The sequence below is a fragment of the Leptonotus elevatus genome, chromosome 13 (genome assembly GCF_054856555.1).
Source record: "Leptonotus elevatus isolate MCC_2025b chromosome 13, RoL_Lele_1.0, whole genome shotgun sequence".
In the NCBI taxonomy this organism is placed as follows: Eukaryota; Metazoa; Chordata; class Actinopteri; order Syngnathiformes; family Syngnathidae; genus Leptonotus; species Leptonotus elevatus.
In genome coordinates, this window is record NC_141251.1 from 13130970 (window position 1) to 13150218 (window position 19249).

The window sequence follows — 19249 nt, forward strand, 5'->3', positions numbered from 1 at the left end:
GTCTGAATTATTAACGGTGTTACCGTGAATATTTGACTAGTAGAATATTTGAATGCGATAGTGATATGTTTGGCACATTTGAATCCGGCATTAATGAATCATTTTGATGCTGTTTTAAACCATCCATGTTGTATTAATAGAGTGCGCATGCAACCGAAAATGCAATATTTTGAGAGCAGCTTGAGGACAAACAATCCTTACTCTGGGAATACTTTACTTCGATGTGTATGCAATTTGTTTAGATATGGTGGCAGATGCAATTGCGCTCTCGTTTCCAAATTTGTGTCTGCTCGGAATGTAACAATATCCAAAAGTCACAATATAATATTATCATGTTAAGAACCTCACGATATGATCATTATCATGCGATTGTGGGGAGGTTGGCAATATAAAAAGAAGTTCATTAGCATTCTTAAAAAGTTCAATGAAAACATGTAAATAGCTCTCTATTGTCATCTACAGTATAAATATATTTTTCCCAAATTTCAAAATACCTGAAAAATGTTGCAATTTTCACTTACTGGCATTTCAGTTTTAATTTCAAACAAAAACAGAAGGTGCAAAGAGTCAACAAAAAGTCAACTGAAAATAAATAAAAGGTAGCACTGTTTTTAAATAGAAAGAAAGAAAGGCAGATGCCGACATTTGTCAAAATGCTGGATTATTAAAATGCTAATTAGCTGAGGTCATAATGCATAGTTCCAACAGTACAGTACAGGTATCATGAAGTCAGTGTAAATAAATGACCTACAATCACTCATAACACTTAATATGGCGAATGCATGCACACATTGTGATTGTGTTTCATGTGGAGGAACTCAAACGTTACCTTCCCCTTCATTTGGTGATTAGTGTGTCTTCAACGTAGGTGGCCAAAACATGCCCAATTAAAATTAAAGTGCACTAATAAACTAACCACCAGATGGTGCTGGAACTGCACTTTTGAACAGATGTCATGTCAGCACGATGACGATCAATTTTGCGGTATTGCCGTTATTTTTACATTCCAAGTGTCTAGTTTGTAAATGAACTCAAATGACCCTGAGTAATTTTCTTAAAGGTTGTAAAATGTGAAAGTTGGGATTGTTTGTTTGTTTGCACCCTGCTACTTTACTTGAATTTCATTGTTGAAAGGGCAGCCAGGTTTCCTTATCGCAAGCCTTGCATCTGCAGGCCACAATACTCCTCCCGTGTAGTCATCACCGAATAATTATAGCACAGAAAGTGTGAAAAGACTTCTTATCGCGTGTGCGGTTAATAGTCAGGTGAAGGGTAGAGCCGATTAGAGGGAAGATAAATCACAGATGAAATGCCTGTTTTATTCTTGTCGGGTATTATTACACTGCGCACACAGTAGCTGTTCCACGTCCTGTCGCTATTAGATTTTACCCACTGAAATCAGCCCAGTGTATCGAGGGGCTGGATTCCAGAAATAATAATGCGAGAAGACGGAAAATCCATCTCTGTATTAATGAGATTTTCAAGGGTTGTTTCCTTCCAATCTGCCTGCTTTTTATGTGGAAGGAATAACAAGATGAAAGTGGTGATCGTGAAAGTTTGAGCTGTCAGCCACATATCTTTTATTTTCGTATGTTTGCGTCTTGATTTGCTCTTAGCGTTTTTGTTATTTATTTGCTGTGCAAAGAACCATTTGTTAAACTAAGCACAATGTTTGCACCAGTTGATGCAGCCCACACATCCTTTATAATAAACTATATTTGCTTTCCACACGTTCGCCAATGTTTCCCTTATTTTTTTGTTTTGTTTTTGCGTAATCATTTACACAAGCCTCTTGTCGTCGATTATTCCAGGGCGGTGCTAACTGCCGTGTCATGTATGTGCGTTGTTTGCATCCATAAGCCTGCTGACCTCTTCAATGCAGCTCATAGGTCTGTGCGGAGCTCCCTCCCCACAGAGTTTGGATCGCTGGCGATAAACGTGCTTTTCAGAAACAATGGCTTTTGTAAATATTTTTAGGAAAAGCAAGGTCACACGTGCAGAGGGCAGATGGGGTTGGACGAGGAGGGGGGCGGGGTTCACAGAGCGGTTATTCATAGTTTGTCAGATTGTTACCTTAGCAACAATGGAAACTGTTTGGTACCCTAACTTACTGCACTTGTATTAAAAAAAAATAATAATTGCTTTTTTACTTTATTTGAAGCTGCTTGGATTTTTGATTGCTCGTCTCATAATCATGCAACTGCTAATCAGCGTTCCCCCCCTCTCACACAGTTACATGGTGCTACGAAAGGATGTTCGAGAGATCGACACAGATTGTCCCCCTAAGGCAGATGCGGGGCTGAAGCCAGGTGAGTTTAATTTCGGTGTACTATACTCAAGATGAGACCATAAATCACAAACATTTAAGGGATGACAGCAGACTTTCAGTACAAGCTACCGATAAAGTATTGTTTAATTCCTCACAAGAGTTTTTGAACAACAATCTGATCTGATTGTCTCCTTTACAAAAATGTAAAACAATCTGCAAAGGTGGTTTGTTGCTTCTTACTCCCCCTGGTGACCTTTGACAGAATTGTTCTGCTTTGCAGTATATTTTGCTGTTAAATGACCTTTTTAATGTTGCCCTTTTTGTGGTTCAAAAAGCCACAACCTCAGCCACACTTGTGGCCGGGGGGAGTTAAATCAAGGCTGAACAATGTGCTTGATTTTGAACATCTTGTTCCAATTCATTTGTTGATACAAAAGGCCAATCTAACAATTCATGTGTGTGTGTTGAACAGCGCTGGATGCAGCGTTTGAGTTCCAGCAACAGTTGGTCATTCCCAGTACCTGGAAGACTGAAGTGAAAGAGGAAAGCTCCAGCAGTGAGGGGGATGACGATGACGAAGAGGAAGAACAGGAGGAAGATGCCAGTGGCGAAGAAGAAGAGGTAAAGCGACCGTACTTGTTTTTCCACAAACTTCAAGTGGAAATCGGCCTCAAAACAGTTTGCCCTGCTGGCTTTAGGAGGAAGTGGAGCCATATCCCGAAGAGAGAGAGAACTTTCTTCAGCAGCTCTACAAGTTCATGGAAGACAGAAGTGAGTTGAACTCGGTTGGAGGTTACGTTCTTCTGACTATGGCTGAACGATTTTGAAAAACTATATATATATATATATATATATATATATATATAATTTATTTTTTTTCCCTCGTTATTGCGATTGTGATTTAATATATACGATTATTTTTTATGGACCTCTTGCCATAAATTAATCTGTAAATTTATCTATTACAATACACAATGAAATAATTATTACATGTTAATGTTTTGGTCTTCTAGGCTACACTTACGCTAAAATAAAGGTAAATGAACCCTGAATTAATATGATAGACACAGAATCTATTTCAATTAGGTTTGTTAACCTAAACACGTGGATTTGAAGTCTTCAAAACGTTCACTATGACAACTTAACAAAAGTCAATAAACCACAAATCAGCGGCTTTAGCAACCTTTCATGAAACAATGAAGCTTAAAAGCCTACCGACCAACCAAAATGAACCAGATGTTTTTATGTATTTGTTTTCACAGAACTGCAGCCTTTGTGATTTGAAAATTGCATTCTACTAAATTGCAAAGTCATTTTAAATTTAATTGTTGAGCCATAGTCAGGGACACAAATCAAATCTGTGTAAATTAGTAACATCTTTTAACCTCTGCCATATTTTCACGTTGTCAACCCTTCTTTTTAATTAGAAGATTAACTCATTCACTCCCAGCCATTCTCACTGAAGCAACCCCTTTCGCTCCCGGCTGCTTTACTAGATTTTGACAGATTTTGCAAGGCCCACAGAATATTGTGTTCTATTGTTAATAAAACATGGAACCTACCAAAAGAAAGATTATAGTCTCTTCTTTCATCAGGAAAAAAAAGTATATTTCTATCTGTTTCCGTTTTTGCAGCAATAAGCATTAGAATGTAGCTAAGTGGCGGCCGTGGCTCAGGGTGACGGTCGTTCATTTTTTTCCGTTCAGTCTTTGGGACACTTAAAACATTTAAAATAGAAGGTATTTATACGTTTTTGGGAGCAAATGAGTTAAGAGTTTCTACTCAAATGGACATTGTACTTCACGTCACTATTTGTGTATAACAAACGTATATATAACATATTTTCTTGTAAAAGCTCAAGTTGTTTGTATGTTAGGGGTTGTTCATAATTTAATATGTACTCCAAATCTGCTCCACAGGAACGCCCATTAACAAGCGGCCTGTTTTGGGTTATCGGAATCTCAACTTGTTCAAGCTCTATCGACTGGTGAACAAACTAGGAGGTTTCGACAATGTGAGGGCCACGTCGACCGCAGTGACTGTTTATTGTTCTCTTGTGGGCTAAATACAGATGTACGATCTGTTCTCGCCAATGTCACACAGATTGAAAGTGGCGCTGTTTGGAAGCAAATCTACCAGGACCTCGGAATCCCTGTGCTCAATTCAGCTGCTGGCTACAACGTCAAATGCGCTTACCGCAAGTATGTACGAGCGCTGCATTCACAACTCCGCCGGTCAAATGCTGCTGGTTCCTTAGATGCGCTCAGCAGTTTTTCCCACCAGTTCGGGACAATCTCTTTGCATCTGACACAAATTGTGCTTTCATGCAGGTACCTTTATGGCTTTGAGGAATACTGCACTTCCACCGCCATCACATTCAAGATGGACCTCCCTTTGAAGCAGGCCCCCAAGGGAGAGGTGACGTCTGTGGTCGAGGGAGGAATGGCAGCCCCCACATCAAGCAGCCCTGAAGAGCAGAAAGACCTTGGGGATGGACAACCAATCGGCACACAATCTGTGGTCTGCAAGGTGCAGTCACACTTAAGAATGGGTTCCAAATGCATATATATACAATAGTCACATTTCATATGGCAAGTGCTTTTATATTAAAAGCATCCCTTTCCCTCAGGAGGATAAACTTGAGTCGGTTGTCAACAAAAGTCAGTGCACATCTTCAAAAGCTGAGGGAAAGGACAGCAATGGAAGCAACACCTATGATGACGATGAGGAGGAGGAGGAGGAGGAAGAGGAGGAGGAGGAGGATGATGAAGAAGACAGTAGCCCCCACACAGAAGACGCAGATGAAGGCTCTTCAACGTCTCGCCTCGGAGCCGAGAGCATAAAACAGGAGGAGGACGAGGACCAGGAGAGCAAGGACAACTCTGGGTAGGTGCTTTGAAGGGATGACTCCTCAAGTAGGGTGGTTATAAAAATAAATAAATAGTGTGGGTGGAATAGTCTCATTAGTCATTGACTTCCTTCAAAATATTAGCAATGTGTTTTTGATAAAGACCAAAGTTAATGTTTTTCCGCGGTGGCAGCACCTGAAGCCATCATCCAGACCTTGTGTTAGCACTAGTTCCCAGTATATCCACAATCCACCTTGGCTTGCTAACTAGTGGAGAGAGAGGAAGGCTCCCCTCTCTTCGTCCAACTAAGCTCTTTTACCCACTGTGCTTTTATTATTAGTTATGGCTTAGTCTTCATCAGCTGGCAAAGGCAGCGAATCCTGACAAGTACTTTTTCACCTGGCATGCGTCACACTGCGCTCTCTTACTGTCTCTCTCCTGCTCAACAAATGACACGGCCTCTTGACTTCCACCCTGCCCTGATAGCGACAAAGCTCTCTTTTTTCTGACTACCTCATATTCAGCTTTATTAAATGTTCCGTGTGAGTGTGTGCGAGTGTGATTGTTGTCGCTGACGCTTTAGACCGCTGGACATGATGCTTTCTGTGTCGTTTTTGGTCATTAACATGTTGGCTGTTTTTGTTAGATGTGGTTTATAAATTGAGGTGATGCATTTTTGAGGCCTGACACGGTTGTTGATCTCATACTTGGTCAAGTTTCATTGCCACAAACCAGTGTTAACTTATTTTTAATAAATTGCCTGCTCAGTTGTATTGCAGTGCATTATGACACAAAGATAAAATGTCATGATGTCTTCAGTGTACTTTTTATCATCCATGATTGTGCTGATTTGTCATCCGCTGAATCAGGGAACTTGAAGTGCTTTTTTGGGAAGGATCATCCGTCCTCTTTCATTTTTATGTTTAGTTTGTTTGTACACAACATTGGACAGTAGCGAGGTTAGCCTTCATTACAGTCATTTCTGGACTACAAGCCGCTACTTGTTTCACTTGCATTCGACTCTGCGGCTAATACAAAGGTGCGGCTTATCCATCAGATCACATGGGGGCGCACTATAAAGGAAGTGCAAGAATATCAGGCATACCTGGCCTTATTTCAAGGTATCGGGACTCGCGACAGGAACTAGAAATGAGCAGAAAAGGATATTAACATTAATTTCATGCAATTTTTAAGAAAAATGCTATATATAGTAGGGGTGGGAATCTTTAAATGTCTCACGATTCGATTCCGATTTTTGGGCCTGCGATTAGATTCCGAATCGATTTTTGATTTGGAACGATTTTTAATTCAGAATGATTTGATTGACAATGATTTTTGCTTCAATCTATAGATGTGCAAGGAATTGTAATGATCTACTCCAGTCTGACTCGCTAATGCTAATTAGCGCGCTACTCGCGGCACTTTTATCATTCAAAAGAATGGCTCCACACTGCAAAAAAACAACTTTTATTGGAATAACTTGATTGTGACTTTTTCCTTCTACTCTCTAATGTGGCTACAACTTAACAGTGTATTAGTCCGTGTGGAACCACACTGCCCCTCAGTAGCCAAACCGGGTACAACATGAACAGCGCTCCAAATTAAGGCACGCAAAGGCAAGACAGTATAAAACATTTTTTTTTTTTAATTACATCGATTTTGGGACATTTTAAATCGATTCTGAATCGTACTAAATGAGAATCGATTTTTTGGGCACACCCCTAATATATAGGTCTTTCTTTGAAATTATCTGTCATGAAAATTGGATGTATCAAAAGTACTAGTGCTATATATATATAGGTCTTTAAATGTATCTGTCATTAAAAATTCCTAGTGGTATTGTCAATTGGTATTGGTGACTACTCAAGAGTTGAAAAAAGTGGTATCGAGCATTCCTAATTTCGTCTTAAATTACACATCCCAACAATGTTCTATTTCTCCTGTCCAATAGTTCACTAACCCAGTTATTGCTCTGGCCCGAGCTTTTTTTTTTTATATATTCAAAATAGAGAAAAAAGCAGAACAATCTCAAAATTATTGGGACCAAATGATACTATCAAATGTTTCCTAAGAAAGTAAGTTTTTTTTCCTGTTTTTAAATCCTTTTCAGTTCAGTATTTAAAGAGCGTACGCAGCTTCTTTCCTTGTACCACTTGGTGCACAGATAATCACATTTTAATTGTACTATATTGAAAATGAGCTTCTAGCGGCAATCATTCGCTCTGAGGACTTTTTGGAGGGTTGTCAGAGCTGCTCTTCATGGCAGATAAGAAAATTGAATGTTGCAGTCACGCTTCAGGTTGCTGTGTTGCCTGCCAATTTGTGCTTTGCTGTGCTAACCTGCGGCCCCTGATGCCCCTGTGGCCCCTGCAGTCATAGCCACTTAACCGGCACTCCTTCACTGCCAGTAGACCCTCCAGCTTTGACGGCTCCTGACTGTTTCTCACTAGCTCCTCCTTGTGGCTGTTGTGTTCTCTACAGCGTGTGAATGGCAATCCCAAGTTTGCTGTGTGCATCTAGGGCTGGATAGTTAGGATTGTGGACATTCTATGAATGAAGTTTTATGTTTGAAATATTCAAGCGCTGTAGTTTGGAAGGCTTAACATGTATTATTTAGCCTGTTGTACTGTAGATGAGGAATAGGAAGCTTATGAGACCTGTCAATTGGATAGTATAGTGTCTGAAGATTTGCACCAAAGTGGGAGGCTGTGTGGGATTGTGTGGTTTTCTCTGGAGCAGATTAGGGACAGGAAGTGCTGAACTGTTTTTCTTGCAGGGATGACAACAGTCAGGAGGGGGAGGAAGGGGAAGAGTTTGAGTGTTACCCCCCGGGGATGAAGGTGCAGGTGAGGTATGGGCGAGGCCGCAGTCTGAAGACGTACGAGGCCACTGTGAAAGAGGCAGACGTGGAGGGGGGAGAGGTGCTCTACCTGGTGCACTACTGTGGCTGGAACATCAGGTAAGACAGGACGTGGGGACAGTCACCTAACTTTTATATTCACCCTCAAACAAAATCACATCTTAACCTTCAAATTGGCCCGTGGGGTTACCACTTCATGGATATCCCTGCAGCATTGACTAATGCACTCCTCCTCACAATTCTGCTTCATCTGATCTTGTCTCTTGGTCAGAGCTCACTGAGCCCTCTAGTGGCAGAAACAGAATTGGGCACGGGGTGGATGTGGAACCTTTCTCAGCTCCTCTTAGTGATTGAACCCCCTGTCTGTCCACCACCCCCCCCCGGCTGTCTGAACGGACATGCTGAGCTTCTATCTGTTTCATGCTTGGATTGACCACAAAGTGGTTCTAGTCAAATTCCTGTAGATCCTGCAGTACTGAGTTAGGCTAATCTCAGCAAGGCCAAGCATAGTGCCGTTTGTTATGCTCACCTCTACCTCCCTCCCCCCCTCCCCAGTGGGCTCGGGTTAATGCAGTGTCAACTAGAGCGTTAGGGCAACTAGCAAAAAAACAACAAAAACACATTTCATTGTCTCATTGTTGTCGTGTGATCCTGTGGTAATCTAACGACAATGGTTGTTCTCTGCATTGTGTATGTGTGTGATGTTGTGAGATGTCGTGCATTTTTTTCATTCTTGTCATATGACCCAATTAGCACCCTGTGTTCTGTCGGTTGTGGTGGTTGGTGTAAATCTGTTTCTCTCCTCATCGTAAGGATTGGATGTATTCCTTTGTACTGAAGGCTTTTTGTATCACAGCAATGTTTCAGGCCAGACAGCGGAGGTGGCTGTGTGGTGGGTGGTGGTGTGATATTTTATTGAGCTGCTTTCTAGGATGTGATTGACGAAAACTGCCTTTTGTGTTTTTTACTTGCTCTTTAGATATGATGAATGGATCAAAGCAGACAAGATTGTTCGCCCAGCCAATAAGAATGTACCGAAAATAAAGCACCGTAAAAAAATAAAGGTACAACCTTGCATCGCTTTTTATTTTGGGGCTTGATGACATGAAGTAGATCCCTGATTTTATATTCCATTTTGACAGAACAAAGCTGAGCGGGAGCGAGACCGGTTGGAGAGGCTCAATGACCGAGACGTCCTCGGTCCTTCGCCCAATAATAACCGTGTCCCTCGCTCTAAATGTGACCTTGGTCAAGATGTATTTTCCAAGCTGGAACAGGGCGAGGACCAAGGGGCTCAGCAGCACTCCCCAGCCAAGTCCATAGAGATTACTTCCATCCTCAATGGTCTGCAAGGTAACGACACTATCAATTCAAAACTCCTTCAGTTGCACATGTACATAATGAAACAAGTGTTTTCTTACCCATCTCAGCCTCTGAATTGTCCTCAGACGAGAGTGACCATGAGAGTGAGGAAGAGCATAACAAAGAAGACGGCGATGCTTGCAAAGGCGCATCAGAGCTTCAAAAAACCTCAGAATGGCGAGACAGTGGTACCCCACCAAATGGATCCAAACCTTCTGCAGTTTCAGGGAAGAACCTTGAGATAACCAGCGGTGAAGTAGGGAAGCGCAAACCAGATTTGATCGGGGAAGCAAGTACTAGGAAGAGGAAATCGGAAGGTGCAGTAGAGAGGACCCCCAAAAAACAGTCCAAAGCTAAGAGGGCCACAAGGAGTGCAGACTGGTTGCCTGCAGGCTCGTCCAGGAAACTGGAGGAGAGGAGTGCTGGTGCCATGGAAGACAGAGGGGCCTCATCTAGCAGCAGTTCGGATGATGAGGGAGCAGGTTCCCAGGCTGAGGGCAGTGAACGGGGCCACCCAAAAAGCAAAGGTTCCACTTCCAAGAAGTACAATGGGACAAAAGAGAAGAGCAAATCCAGCAGACAAGCGGGATTCTGGGACATTCCTGAAAAGAGGGCCAAGATGTCTGGGAATGGAGAGGATAAGCCGGCTGTTCGCTCCAAAGGCCAAAAAGACGTGTGGTCCAGCATTCAAGCGCAGTGGCCGAAGAAGACCCTGAAAGAGTTATTCTCTGATTCCGACACAGAGGCTGCTAATTCTCCTCCTCCGCCTATACCATCCAGCCTGGAGGATACAAGCGTTGAGCAGGAAGCAGGACCCGAGGACGACGCCTCGGAGGAGCACATTGAAAATGACAAACTGCAAGAGTTCCCTAGCAGTGGCAGTAACTCTGTACTCAACACACCGCCCACCACACCGGAATCCCCCTCAGGAAGAGGCAGTACATTGGAAGACTGCGGCCAAGCACCACCGCCTTCTCCACCGGCGCCGCCCACACCACCTGGTCTGCCTCCAGTGTCCACTTCTGCAAGTCTCCTGCCAGGGCTGGCACAGGAGGAAGTGGCATGCCGGCGAAGCGAGAGTGACAGCAGCACGGTAGAAGTGGAGAGTCTGGGCGGGGAGTTACCAGATCTTCCGCGAGATGAAGGCACCGGCTCGCCACCAAAAGTGTTTGATGCCCCGCTCTCCTCCAACAGCAGCAGCAGCTGCAGCTTGGAACTGAGCAGCAGCAGCCAGCATGAGAGCGAGCAGAAGTCCAAAGGTACAAAAAGCGTACTTTTCCCTGATAATCTAGCACAATCATAAGTACAAGCCCTTTGGCTGGCACATTTACCTTCTTTTTTTTTTTAATACACTTTGTCATTGTAGCATCTGTGAGTCAGAAACGGCAGAAAGAATCACAGACAGGCGGAGTCTCAAAGAAACACAAGCCAAACCGCAAGAGCCTTGGTGTGCCTCCCAAAAAGAATAGGAAAACAGGTAAACAGAACTTGACACAGACTAGCTAAAACATGTCCCTTTTACGTATTAATTAGCCTGCAGCACACATCGTGTCAGGTGGAGTAGATCTCAGACGTTGTTCTTTTATCCTTCAGCCAACAGCAGTGACAGTGAAGACCAATCTCTTGTGGAAGGCTCTGCCAAACCAGCTGCCACCAAGAATGACACATCGGACGTCAAGGTTGCCGTTTCGCCTAAGTGTCGCGGCCGGTCTCCCCCGTCAAGCCATAAGTACCACAAGCAAGGTGACGGCGATCACTCGCAGCACCGGGAAAACCTTGGAAGATCGCCACGGGTTTACAAGTGGAGCTTCCAGATGTGTAAGTGTGGCCAAGACCATTAAGCTAACCCTCATTGACTGCAGTGTCATATGCTGACTAGCTTGAACTCCTCTACCGAATTGTTAATTTCATTTACTGTATCTGTTTAACGGAACTCTTGTTAGATTAGGCCTTTGGCTTGGCATCTTCCTAACTATCTACACTCTGGCACACATATCTAGGTGAAACCAGTTAAGGCCGTCAGGTCACACATGAGCTCAGCACCTATTTTGGACAGATTATACTTTCTTCTGCATCCATCTTAAAAAGCTGTGTATTTGATCTTTGTGGCGTCCAGTAAATAGTTTAACAGAAAATATTTAGTCTTCTGCTTGTTGTTATTAGCATAGCAAGCATTAAGGATAAAATAAAAGTTACCTTCCATTGGTGCCCTGACCCGGATAGTCGTGACACTAATAATTCAATTGTATTTACTACTAGCTGACCTGGAGAAAATGAGCAGTCTGGAGAGGATCTCATTCCTTCAGGATAAGCTTCAGGATATCAGGAACCACTACCTCTCGCTCAAGTCCGAGGTGGCCTCCATCGACAGAAGACGAAAGCGCATGAAGAAAAAGGAACTGGAAAGTGAGTTGCATGTTGATGTCACTTCAAGGTGAACCAGCCTAATTAGTAGGGGTGTGCCAAAAAATCGATTCTCATAAGAATCGCGATTCTCATTTAGGATGATTCAAAATCGATTTTAAATGTCCCAAAATCGATTTTATTTAAATTATTTTATACTGTCTTCCCTTTGTTTGTGTGTGCCTTTATTGGGAGCGCTGTCCATGTTGTACCCGATTTGACCACTTAGGGGCAGTGTGGTTCCACGCGGTCTGATACACTGTTAAGTTGTAGCCACATTAGAGAGTAGAAGAAAAAAGTCACGATCAAGTTATTCCAATAAAAGTTGTTTTTTTTTAGCGTGGAGCCGTTCTTTGGAGTGATAAAAGTGCCACGAGTAGAGCACTAATTAGCATTAGCGAGTCAGACTGGAGTAGATCATTACAATTCCTTAAACATCTATAAATTGAAGCAAAAATCATTGTCAATCAAATCATCCCGAAGCAAAATCGTGATTAATCGAAAATCGATTCTGAATCGAATCGCACACCCAAAAATCTGAATTTAATCGAATCGAATCGTGAGACATTCAAAGATTCCCACCCCGACTAATTAGCCAACAATTGGATGGAAGTGCGGAACAACTCCCTCACGGACATAGATTCACAAATGAGAGAGAACAAAATAGAGACCCCTACCTATTTGGATACAAGCCAGTAAACATTTCAGTTTTACATATGTACCATTTACCAAATCCTCTTCCTGGTCCGCAGGCACTGTGGCCGCATCGTCCTCATCATCATCCTCTTCACCGTCCTCGAGCTCACTAACAGCAGCAGTCATGCTGACGCTGGCCGACCAACCGGTGTCTTCATCCTCCTCCTCTTCACAGAACTCTGGGCTATCAGTGGAGTGCAGGTGACAGGATGTAGCAGCGAGGAGCCGCCGCACTAAGCACTTAACCAGCACCCTGGGGCCACTGCCCCCATTCCCTTCACACAGGATGGACAAGTCAAGCTACATACTGTAACAACTGGGGCACAATACCAGACCAGAGACAAAAAATACAACAAGAAACAAGCACTATTTTCTATTGACAACTGTTTTCTTGGCAAGCTAATGGCACTTAAGTGCACTTTCATGACGATTGCATGGGTAAGGGGGGGTGGGTGATGAAATTTGTCGAAACAGATCCACAATTGTCTTTTGTGCTCTACTTAATTCTAATTGACCATTTATAAGAATGCATTTTTACAAGCAATAGCTGTTTCCATTTGATAAGAAATGCATTGGTAACTGATGTTTTCCATTCGACTCCTTATTGTGCTCTGTCCTCGTAGCGCAACATGCTGCCACCTGAGCTCACTGTTAATTGGGAAAATGCAGACGAGCATTGCCACATTGGCATTAAGGGCAAAGTAAATGTGTAACTTAACCATGTTCCCTGTCCGCCACCATCACACAAGAAAGGCCTTCGTATGGTGAAAACTCAGTTGACAAAGCTCCTATCTTCTTCAGGCATGCACGTGTTTGCATTGAGTCTTGGAAGTCACTGGTAGCCACAGTGGATGGATTGTGGTATGATACTGTAGTGCCTTTTAGTTATTTTCCATGTGGCACTTGGAGGAAGGACAGAACTTTTTCCTGCTCGTCCTCTCAAATCAGATGGTTGCCTGAAATTATATATCCCTTACAAAAGACTTAAGAATGATGTGTAACTGAGTTATGTGTGTGTGTTTGTATGTATGTGAAGGATAGTGAATAATTGATAGTGATGGCTTTTATCAGAATATGATAATATTTAATTGTAGAACTATACTGGATCACCTGTAATGAAATTACTACTGAATACTTATCCAGCTTGGGTATAAACCGTGCAATGATGCTGAATGCAATGGTCACATTACTTCACTTCATCTGCCTTTTTTTTTTTATAACCATCGCTTTGTTCATGCCTCCATTTTTAACTGCAGTAGTTGTCAGTCTTGTCTCGACTGAAGACTTGATGCATGACCCTAACTAGGATCATTGACTCGAAAACAGCCATAAGAGGTATTCACAGCCGAAATGTGTATAGTGTTCCAAACGTGAAGTTGTTTTATGTTAAATGTGCTTTGTTTTCATGAAGTTCAGCAAAGAATAGCTTCCCCTCTACTATCATTCATAGATCATATCCACTGTCCTATTTTTTTTTTCATACTCACCCTTACCAAAAAAATACAATTTCCCATGTACTATGACCAGAATAAAGGTAAAGATATTGTAAATGTGCATTTATATTATACAGTGATGTATATGAATACATTTTCTCCAGTGTTTCCTTTGTATAGACCTCTACTCAATGATAACCTGAAGTTACATTTTGTTTAGCACTTGTATGTAATTGTATGCTTTTGTTATAGATTTGTATATTGAGAAGTGTTTTGAGTCAAGCTATTTAATATCTTGCACTGTTAATAATGTACTTTTCTGTACAGACAGTTTTATGCTTTTAACTGTACTTTGTGTAAATATTGAGTCACAGCATGCATGTTCTCTTTAGTCCTCATACACTTGTTCTTGTGAGAAGAGGTTTTTTTTGGGTCGATTTTGTTCTGAGTTTTATTCATTTAAATTGTTGCTTCCCCTTATTGTTTTCCCTTTTTTATTTCGAGTTTTACTTTGTATTCAATTTTTGTTTTAATTAGTTTGTGCTTGTAAGAGAAGAATGGTGTTTTTTAATGAGGCCGACTGACCTATTTTTCAAACTGTATGGAAAATGGTTAGGGTGATAGATTATTGATAAAAGAGCTTGTTGAAATAGTATTTATTAGGTTTATTCAATGACGGTCATTGTGTAATTTATTGTAAAAATGCAAAGCAAAAGCCTCTGTTTGAAATAAATGCCATAGTTTGTGAAGTATCCACATTGCCTGTTTGTATATTTGTTTACTTCCAATATTTTCTGTATTCTGAGGCCATTATCTTACAACCTATCTAACAGTATTTGGTTTAACACTAAATTGTACTCTTCAACCTTCTGTTAAAAAAAAAAAAAAAGTCTCAAGTTGGCAATGGTAGAGGGTGAACGTATATACTAGAATCTGATTGGTCTTGAATGTGTCAATCATATCCAAAACCAATGAGATTGTACTTGCACGCTATTTAATTGCACCAGCCAATCATTGACTTGGAATGTATCACGTTGCTCAAAACGTCACTATAAGGTGCTAGCTGCTTAGCTTATTTAGTTCAGTGACCGCTGCGTAGTTGAACTGGTCAGACTACGTACAAAATGGACAGCATTTACGGTGTGGAGAACGGTGAGATGACTCTTTTAATTACCTGCCGTGTCAAACATATAACAAATTATCGTATAAAGGAAAAAACACATTAAATATTGGCCAGGTTAAATGAAGCACATTACGTTAGCTTACACGTGGCCCACTAAACGCACGTTGGCTACCACTTTTGAATAATTGTTTAACTGAATATGTTATACTATTAAAGTACACTCCATTAGGTAAAAACATAGTCAAATAATACAGTTTCTGTAATACTCTGCCTATATAAATTTACTTTGTCGCGTGCTACATTGTAGTGGCGTGAAACTGCATTACATTATACGCTAGTCATCGAAGCTGCAAATGTGCAAAATGAAAACCTCGCTTTTAATTAAATTCCGTGTACCTAACGTTATGACGTATGTTTATGTAACAATAACGAGACATTTATTATTGTGTATAAAGGCACGGCCGTCTAAAGTACATATTTCTGACCTCTAGCAGGAAGTACACGTGGTCAACCACAGCAGAAACATCTTGGCTTCAAGCATACGCCACCTCCTCATGTTCCCAACCAACCGCCTTAACACTGACAAGGTGAGCACATCTTTAACATAGACATATGATAAGCTCATTATTTCTCCTGCATCTTTTATAAACCCCCCAGTTGCCATCTGTGGCCTCTGGGACAAGAAAAGTTGCAAGATCAACCTTAGAACATCCAAAACCGTGAGCCACTTGTGTGATGCTCTTGGTTATTTCACCTCTAAGACACAATTCTGTGTGATTAATCTTTTTATGTTCGTTAGTTTCCTATTGTGTAGTCCATTTGTCCTCAATATTTAACTCCCATCTTCTTATGGCTATGTATATGAAACCAATGAATGGCATGCAAACCTCTGCCAGTGCCAAATAGCAGCTTCATGACCCAAATGTCGTGACACGTTTGTTACATTTAACCCGAACGTGTTATCATTTAACAATCAAATCCAGTTGGTTTTCATGGCTGTCTGTAATGTAAATGTTTCTCACTTGTTACAGGTAAAGATGACCTGAATACTGACAATATAGGTCGTCAACCTGAGCAACATTTTATCAGTTTCAAGCAGGCATCCGTCTCCATATGTTGCCCACCTAAAATCCAAGCACTGACCAGGTGAGTTTGTCTGTTTGCACTATTGTCATGTTTTTAGTTCTCCTAGCATCTTTAGTAAACCCCCCAGTTGCCATTTGTGGCCTTTGGGACAAGAAAAGGTGCAAGATCAATCTTAGAACATCCAAAACCGAGAGCCACTTTTATGACACTTGGTTATTTCACCTCTAAGACAAAATTATGTGCGATTCATCTTCCTGGTTCGGTTTAATGATTGTGGGTGATGAATGAGCAAAGTGATGCCTTGATACTCTAAAGTCTGGATGACAATTACCATTTGCTTTTCAGTGTGGCTTTTTGAAGAGAAGACAACAGACGTTGGCAAATTGTGCACTCTGGTAGGTAGGACTCCAGGTCAAATGCACCGGGAATGTGGGAGGTAGTCATCAACACGCTCCTCAAGCCTTTGGGATGACCAGAAGCAGCTCTGCCTGTTTTTCAAATCTTTCTGGAGAAAAAGGCTAACAATATGCAGTTTCTGGGTCTTTTAGTATGACCCAGAAACCAACGGACAGACCCTTCAACGCAAGACTCCAGATTCCCACGTCCAAATCAGAGAGCCGAAATCGTGTTGATGGCATTCTTTGAGTCCATCAGGAGTTTCTGGTTCTTTCCTGGCAGAAGACAATTCTTTGAGGGACTTGTTTTGCCACTGGAAGAGGCCAAGGCCACTGTGACTTTGCTTATATGGGTGGCAGAATCGTGGGGAGGGGGGGGGGGGGGGGGGGGCTTTTGAAGGGTATAATTTGTGCGAAGTCTTATTTTTGTCACACATAATGACTTAAAGGTTACATTAGGTTTATTTCATTGACATTTTATGTATTTATTAAATCTACCTGAATCCCAAAAATAAAACCAACATGTTCTGGACTATTAGTTGGCACATCCTTCTCAGTCATCTTCAACTTAAGCCATGGTATGCTAAGTGACGGTATGTTTTTCTACCTCCTAGATGGCAGTAGCAACGCGCAGTAGAGCTGCTGCTCTTTCTCCATGGAAAAGGGAGAGCCACTTTGCTTAAGGAGCGGAAATGTTCCTGGCGATTTCGACATCAGAACGCTAGAGCAGAGAGGAAGCTAATGCTGGTTTATCTAATTGGACCCATTTGTCTTGATGCCGTGTGCTTGGTTTAGCTGGGTTAACGGGGTCATGGTGTTTTCAGTGGAAAAGGAGCATGTCCGCAATGTGTCTCCAAATAGAGCGGTAATTATTTTCCTCCCGTCTGCAGCTGTTTTTGCCTCTGCTCTCAGTCTTGGCGTTGCCAGGAAACGGGAGGGAAGGGTAAACCTGGTTTCTGCACTGAAAATACACCGAGGAGAATGAAAAGTCAATGCAAGATGCTCTACTTTCCATGAGCTCATGCCTACTTAATGTGTTGTGAGCACGTGCACTGCAGAAGTGACTTGTTTTTGTTTGTATGTCCTTTTGAAAATAAAATCTGGACTGCAGCGCTCCAATTAGAATGGAATTTGCTGGCACTCTGTCTGGAACACTTTCTCCACACAAGTTCCCTTCCTTTCTAAACACTGGCCACTTATTCTAGTATGTTGGCGGGGTAAAGCTGAAGTCTGACTGCCATCAATGTTGAGTAGGACTTTCTATAATAGATGAGCCTTCAACTAAAAATGTGGGAAGTTAAGTTCAAGGAGCGAAAAACTAATTGTGTAAGTTAAATATTTACATAATTCCATCAAATTTGCCATCACAAGAAATTTGACTATTACAGAAGCAATAAAAAAATGCATGTTAAAAACAGCATTTTGATTAATATTGTTTGGGGAATGTGAGTTAAGTCCCTTCAAGGAATCTCAATGAACTTGGCTGAAGAAATAAATGACCCTTTGTATAACATAATTTATTTGTACTATGTGAAGTGTTCTCTACACTGTTGTTTGTAGTGTTGTTTTATCTTGTCATACAGTAATGCGCATTTACTTTCTTAGTGTTCCCCACGCTTGCATCTTAAAATACTTCATTTAATTTGGTTACTCCCTGGAATCCACAAATGTATTACCATATCTTAAAAATATAGCAATAGTAATACAAAATACTTGAGTTTTGTTCAGACATGAACACAAAATTCATATTCTATATTTTATTCTGTGTAGTACTGAATTTCTATACTTTAACTCCCAAATATGAAATTATTGTGCATCCACCTTCTGTTAAAAAAATAAAAGTTAAAACATTTATACATATTTTATCATTTGCAGGAAAGCACTGCCTCGTGCTTTTTGCACAAAACATCCATATTTCATACTGCACTCCAAATGAACAGCAGTATAACCAAAGCAAAGTAGTATTTGTATTTGTACGGTGTAATTCAATTACCATGATGACTTCACTTATCTGTGAATATGTTTATGTCCCATGCATGAATCCGTCATGCTTTTCTTAGTGCTATCAAAATAGCCCAATAGGTGGTGCCGTTTGTAATAATTCGGTTGCATTCACGGCGTCGTTTGTGCAACACCGGATTATTATGAGTCAGCGCTTCAACGTTGAGCTGGAGAGAAAAGGCGCAACGACCCTCATGTGCAGTAGGGGGCACTGTGGCTCCGAGCAAGCCGCCTCACGCCGCACTCCCCACTTCTCGGAGGTGTGAATGAAGGATGAGATCACAGCAGCTCAGTTTGACAGATTTAAAAACGTCTGCGGCATGCGTGCATGTATTTGTGATACTTTTACTTAAGTGCGCACGATAACTCTTTCCAAATAGAGGAAGTAAGCTGTCAATGACTGTTATGTTAAAATCCCTGCGCTGAAAACAAAGCCTGATATAAAACCACTAGTCCAAAACCTTGTGAATATGTGTGTTCATGGGGCTATTAGGAGGGATTTTTAAGATGGGCAAGACATGACTGGAGAACCTGTCACCAAACGATGGTCAGCGGTAATTAATGTTGCTCTGCTGTTTGGCCGTGTGAATGTCAGGTCGTGATCTTGTGCACCGAATGCCTCACATAGCTCGGATTGGATATCTGACAGGTGGGGATGACTGGTAGCGCAGGAGCAGCTGTGTTTGGGAGTCGAGCGGCCAGAAATAGCTCGCTAGTATGTGGTTGCCATGGCAGCTTCAGCACTAGTCTGAGGAGCTTTCGGTAAGATAGT

General features: G+C 41.7%; 1 protein-coding gene, 1 long non-coding RNA gene and 2 other non-coding genes across 6 annotated transcripts in view; all 4 read left to right on the forward strand.

Moving 5' to 3' along the window:
* Positions 1–14626, forward strand: part of arid4b (AT-rich interaction domain 4B) — a 46567-nt gene extending 31941 nt beyond the window's left edge. Inside the window, exons 10-24 of one of the 3 annotated variants that reach the window (XM_086092901.1) lie at positions 2233–2309; positions 2742–2890; positions 2968–3040; positions 4189–4283; positions 4373–4470; positions 4600–4798; positions 4899–5155; positions 7895–8077; positions 8958–9042; positions 9121–9331; positions 9409–10599; positions 10707–10817; positions 10934–11158; positions 11600–11746; positions 12496–14626. In XM_086092901.1, the coding sequence (XP_085949027.1) occupies positions 2233–2309; positions 2742–2890; positions 2968–3040; positions 4189–4283; positions 4373–4470; positions 4600–4798; positions 4899–5155; positions 7895–8077; positions 8958–9042; positions 9121–9331; positions 9409–10599; positions 10707–10817; positions 10934–11158; positions 11600–11746; positions 12496–12644 (3250 nt within the window). In that variant the 3' untranslated portion in view covers positions 12645–14626. The remainder of the gene's footprint in view (positions 1–2232; positions 2310–2741; positions 2891–2967; positions 3041–4188; positions 4284–4372; positions 4471–4599; positions 4799–4898; positions 5156–7894; positions 8078–8957; positions 9043–9120; positions 9332–9408; positions 10600–10706; positions 10818–10933; positions 11159–11599; positions 11747–12495) is intronic. The other 2 variants (XM_086092902.1, XM_086092903.1) reach the window with 2 other exon arrangements.
* Positions 14627–14917: 291 nt separating this feature from the next.
* LOC147163888 (uncharacterized) lies at positions 14918–16845 on the forward strand. The gene is made up of 4 exons (XR_015096930.1): positions 14918–15024; positions 15487–15582; positions 16027–16141; positions 16427–16845. It is a non-coding gene; the product is annotated as an uncharacterized LOC147163888 (long non-coding RNA).
* LOC147163889 (small nucleolar RNA SNORA14) lies at positions 15629–15763 on the forward strand. Its single transcript, XR_015097000.1, has one exon. It is a non-coding gene; the product is annotated as a small nucleolar RNA SNORA14 (small nucleolar RNA).
* Positions 16185–16316, forward strand: LOC147163890 (small nucleolar RNA SNORA14). Its single transcript, XR_015096999.1, has one exon. It is a non-coding gene; the product is annotated as a small nucleolar RNA SNORA14 (small nucleolar RNA).
* Positions 16846–19249: the final 2404 nt, after the last annotated feature.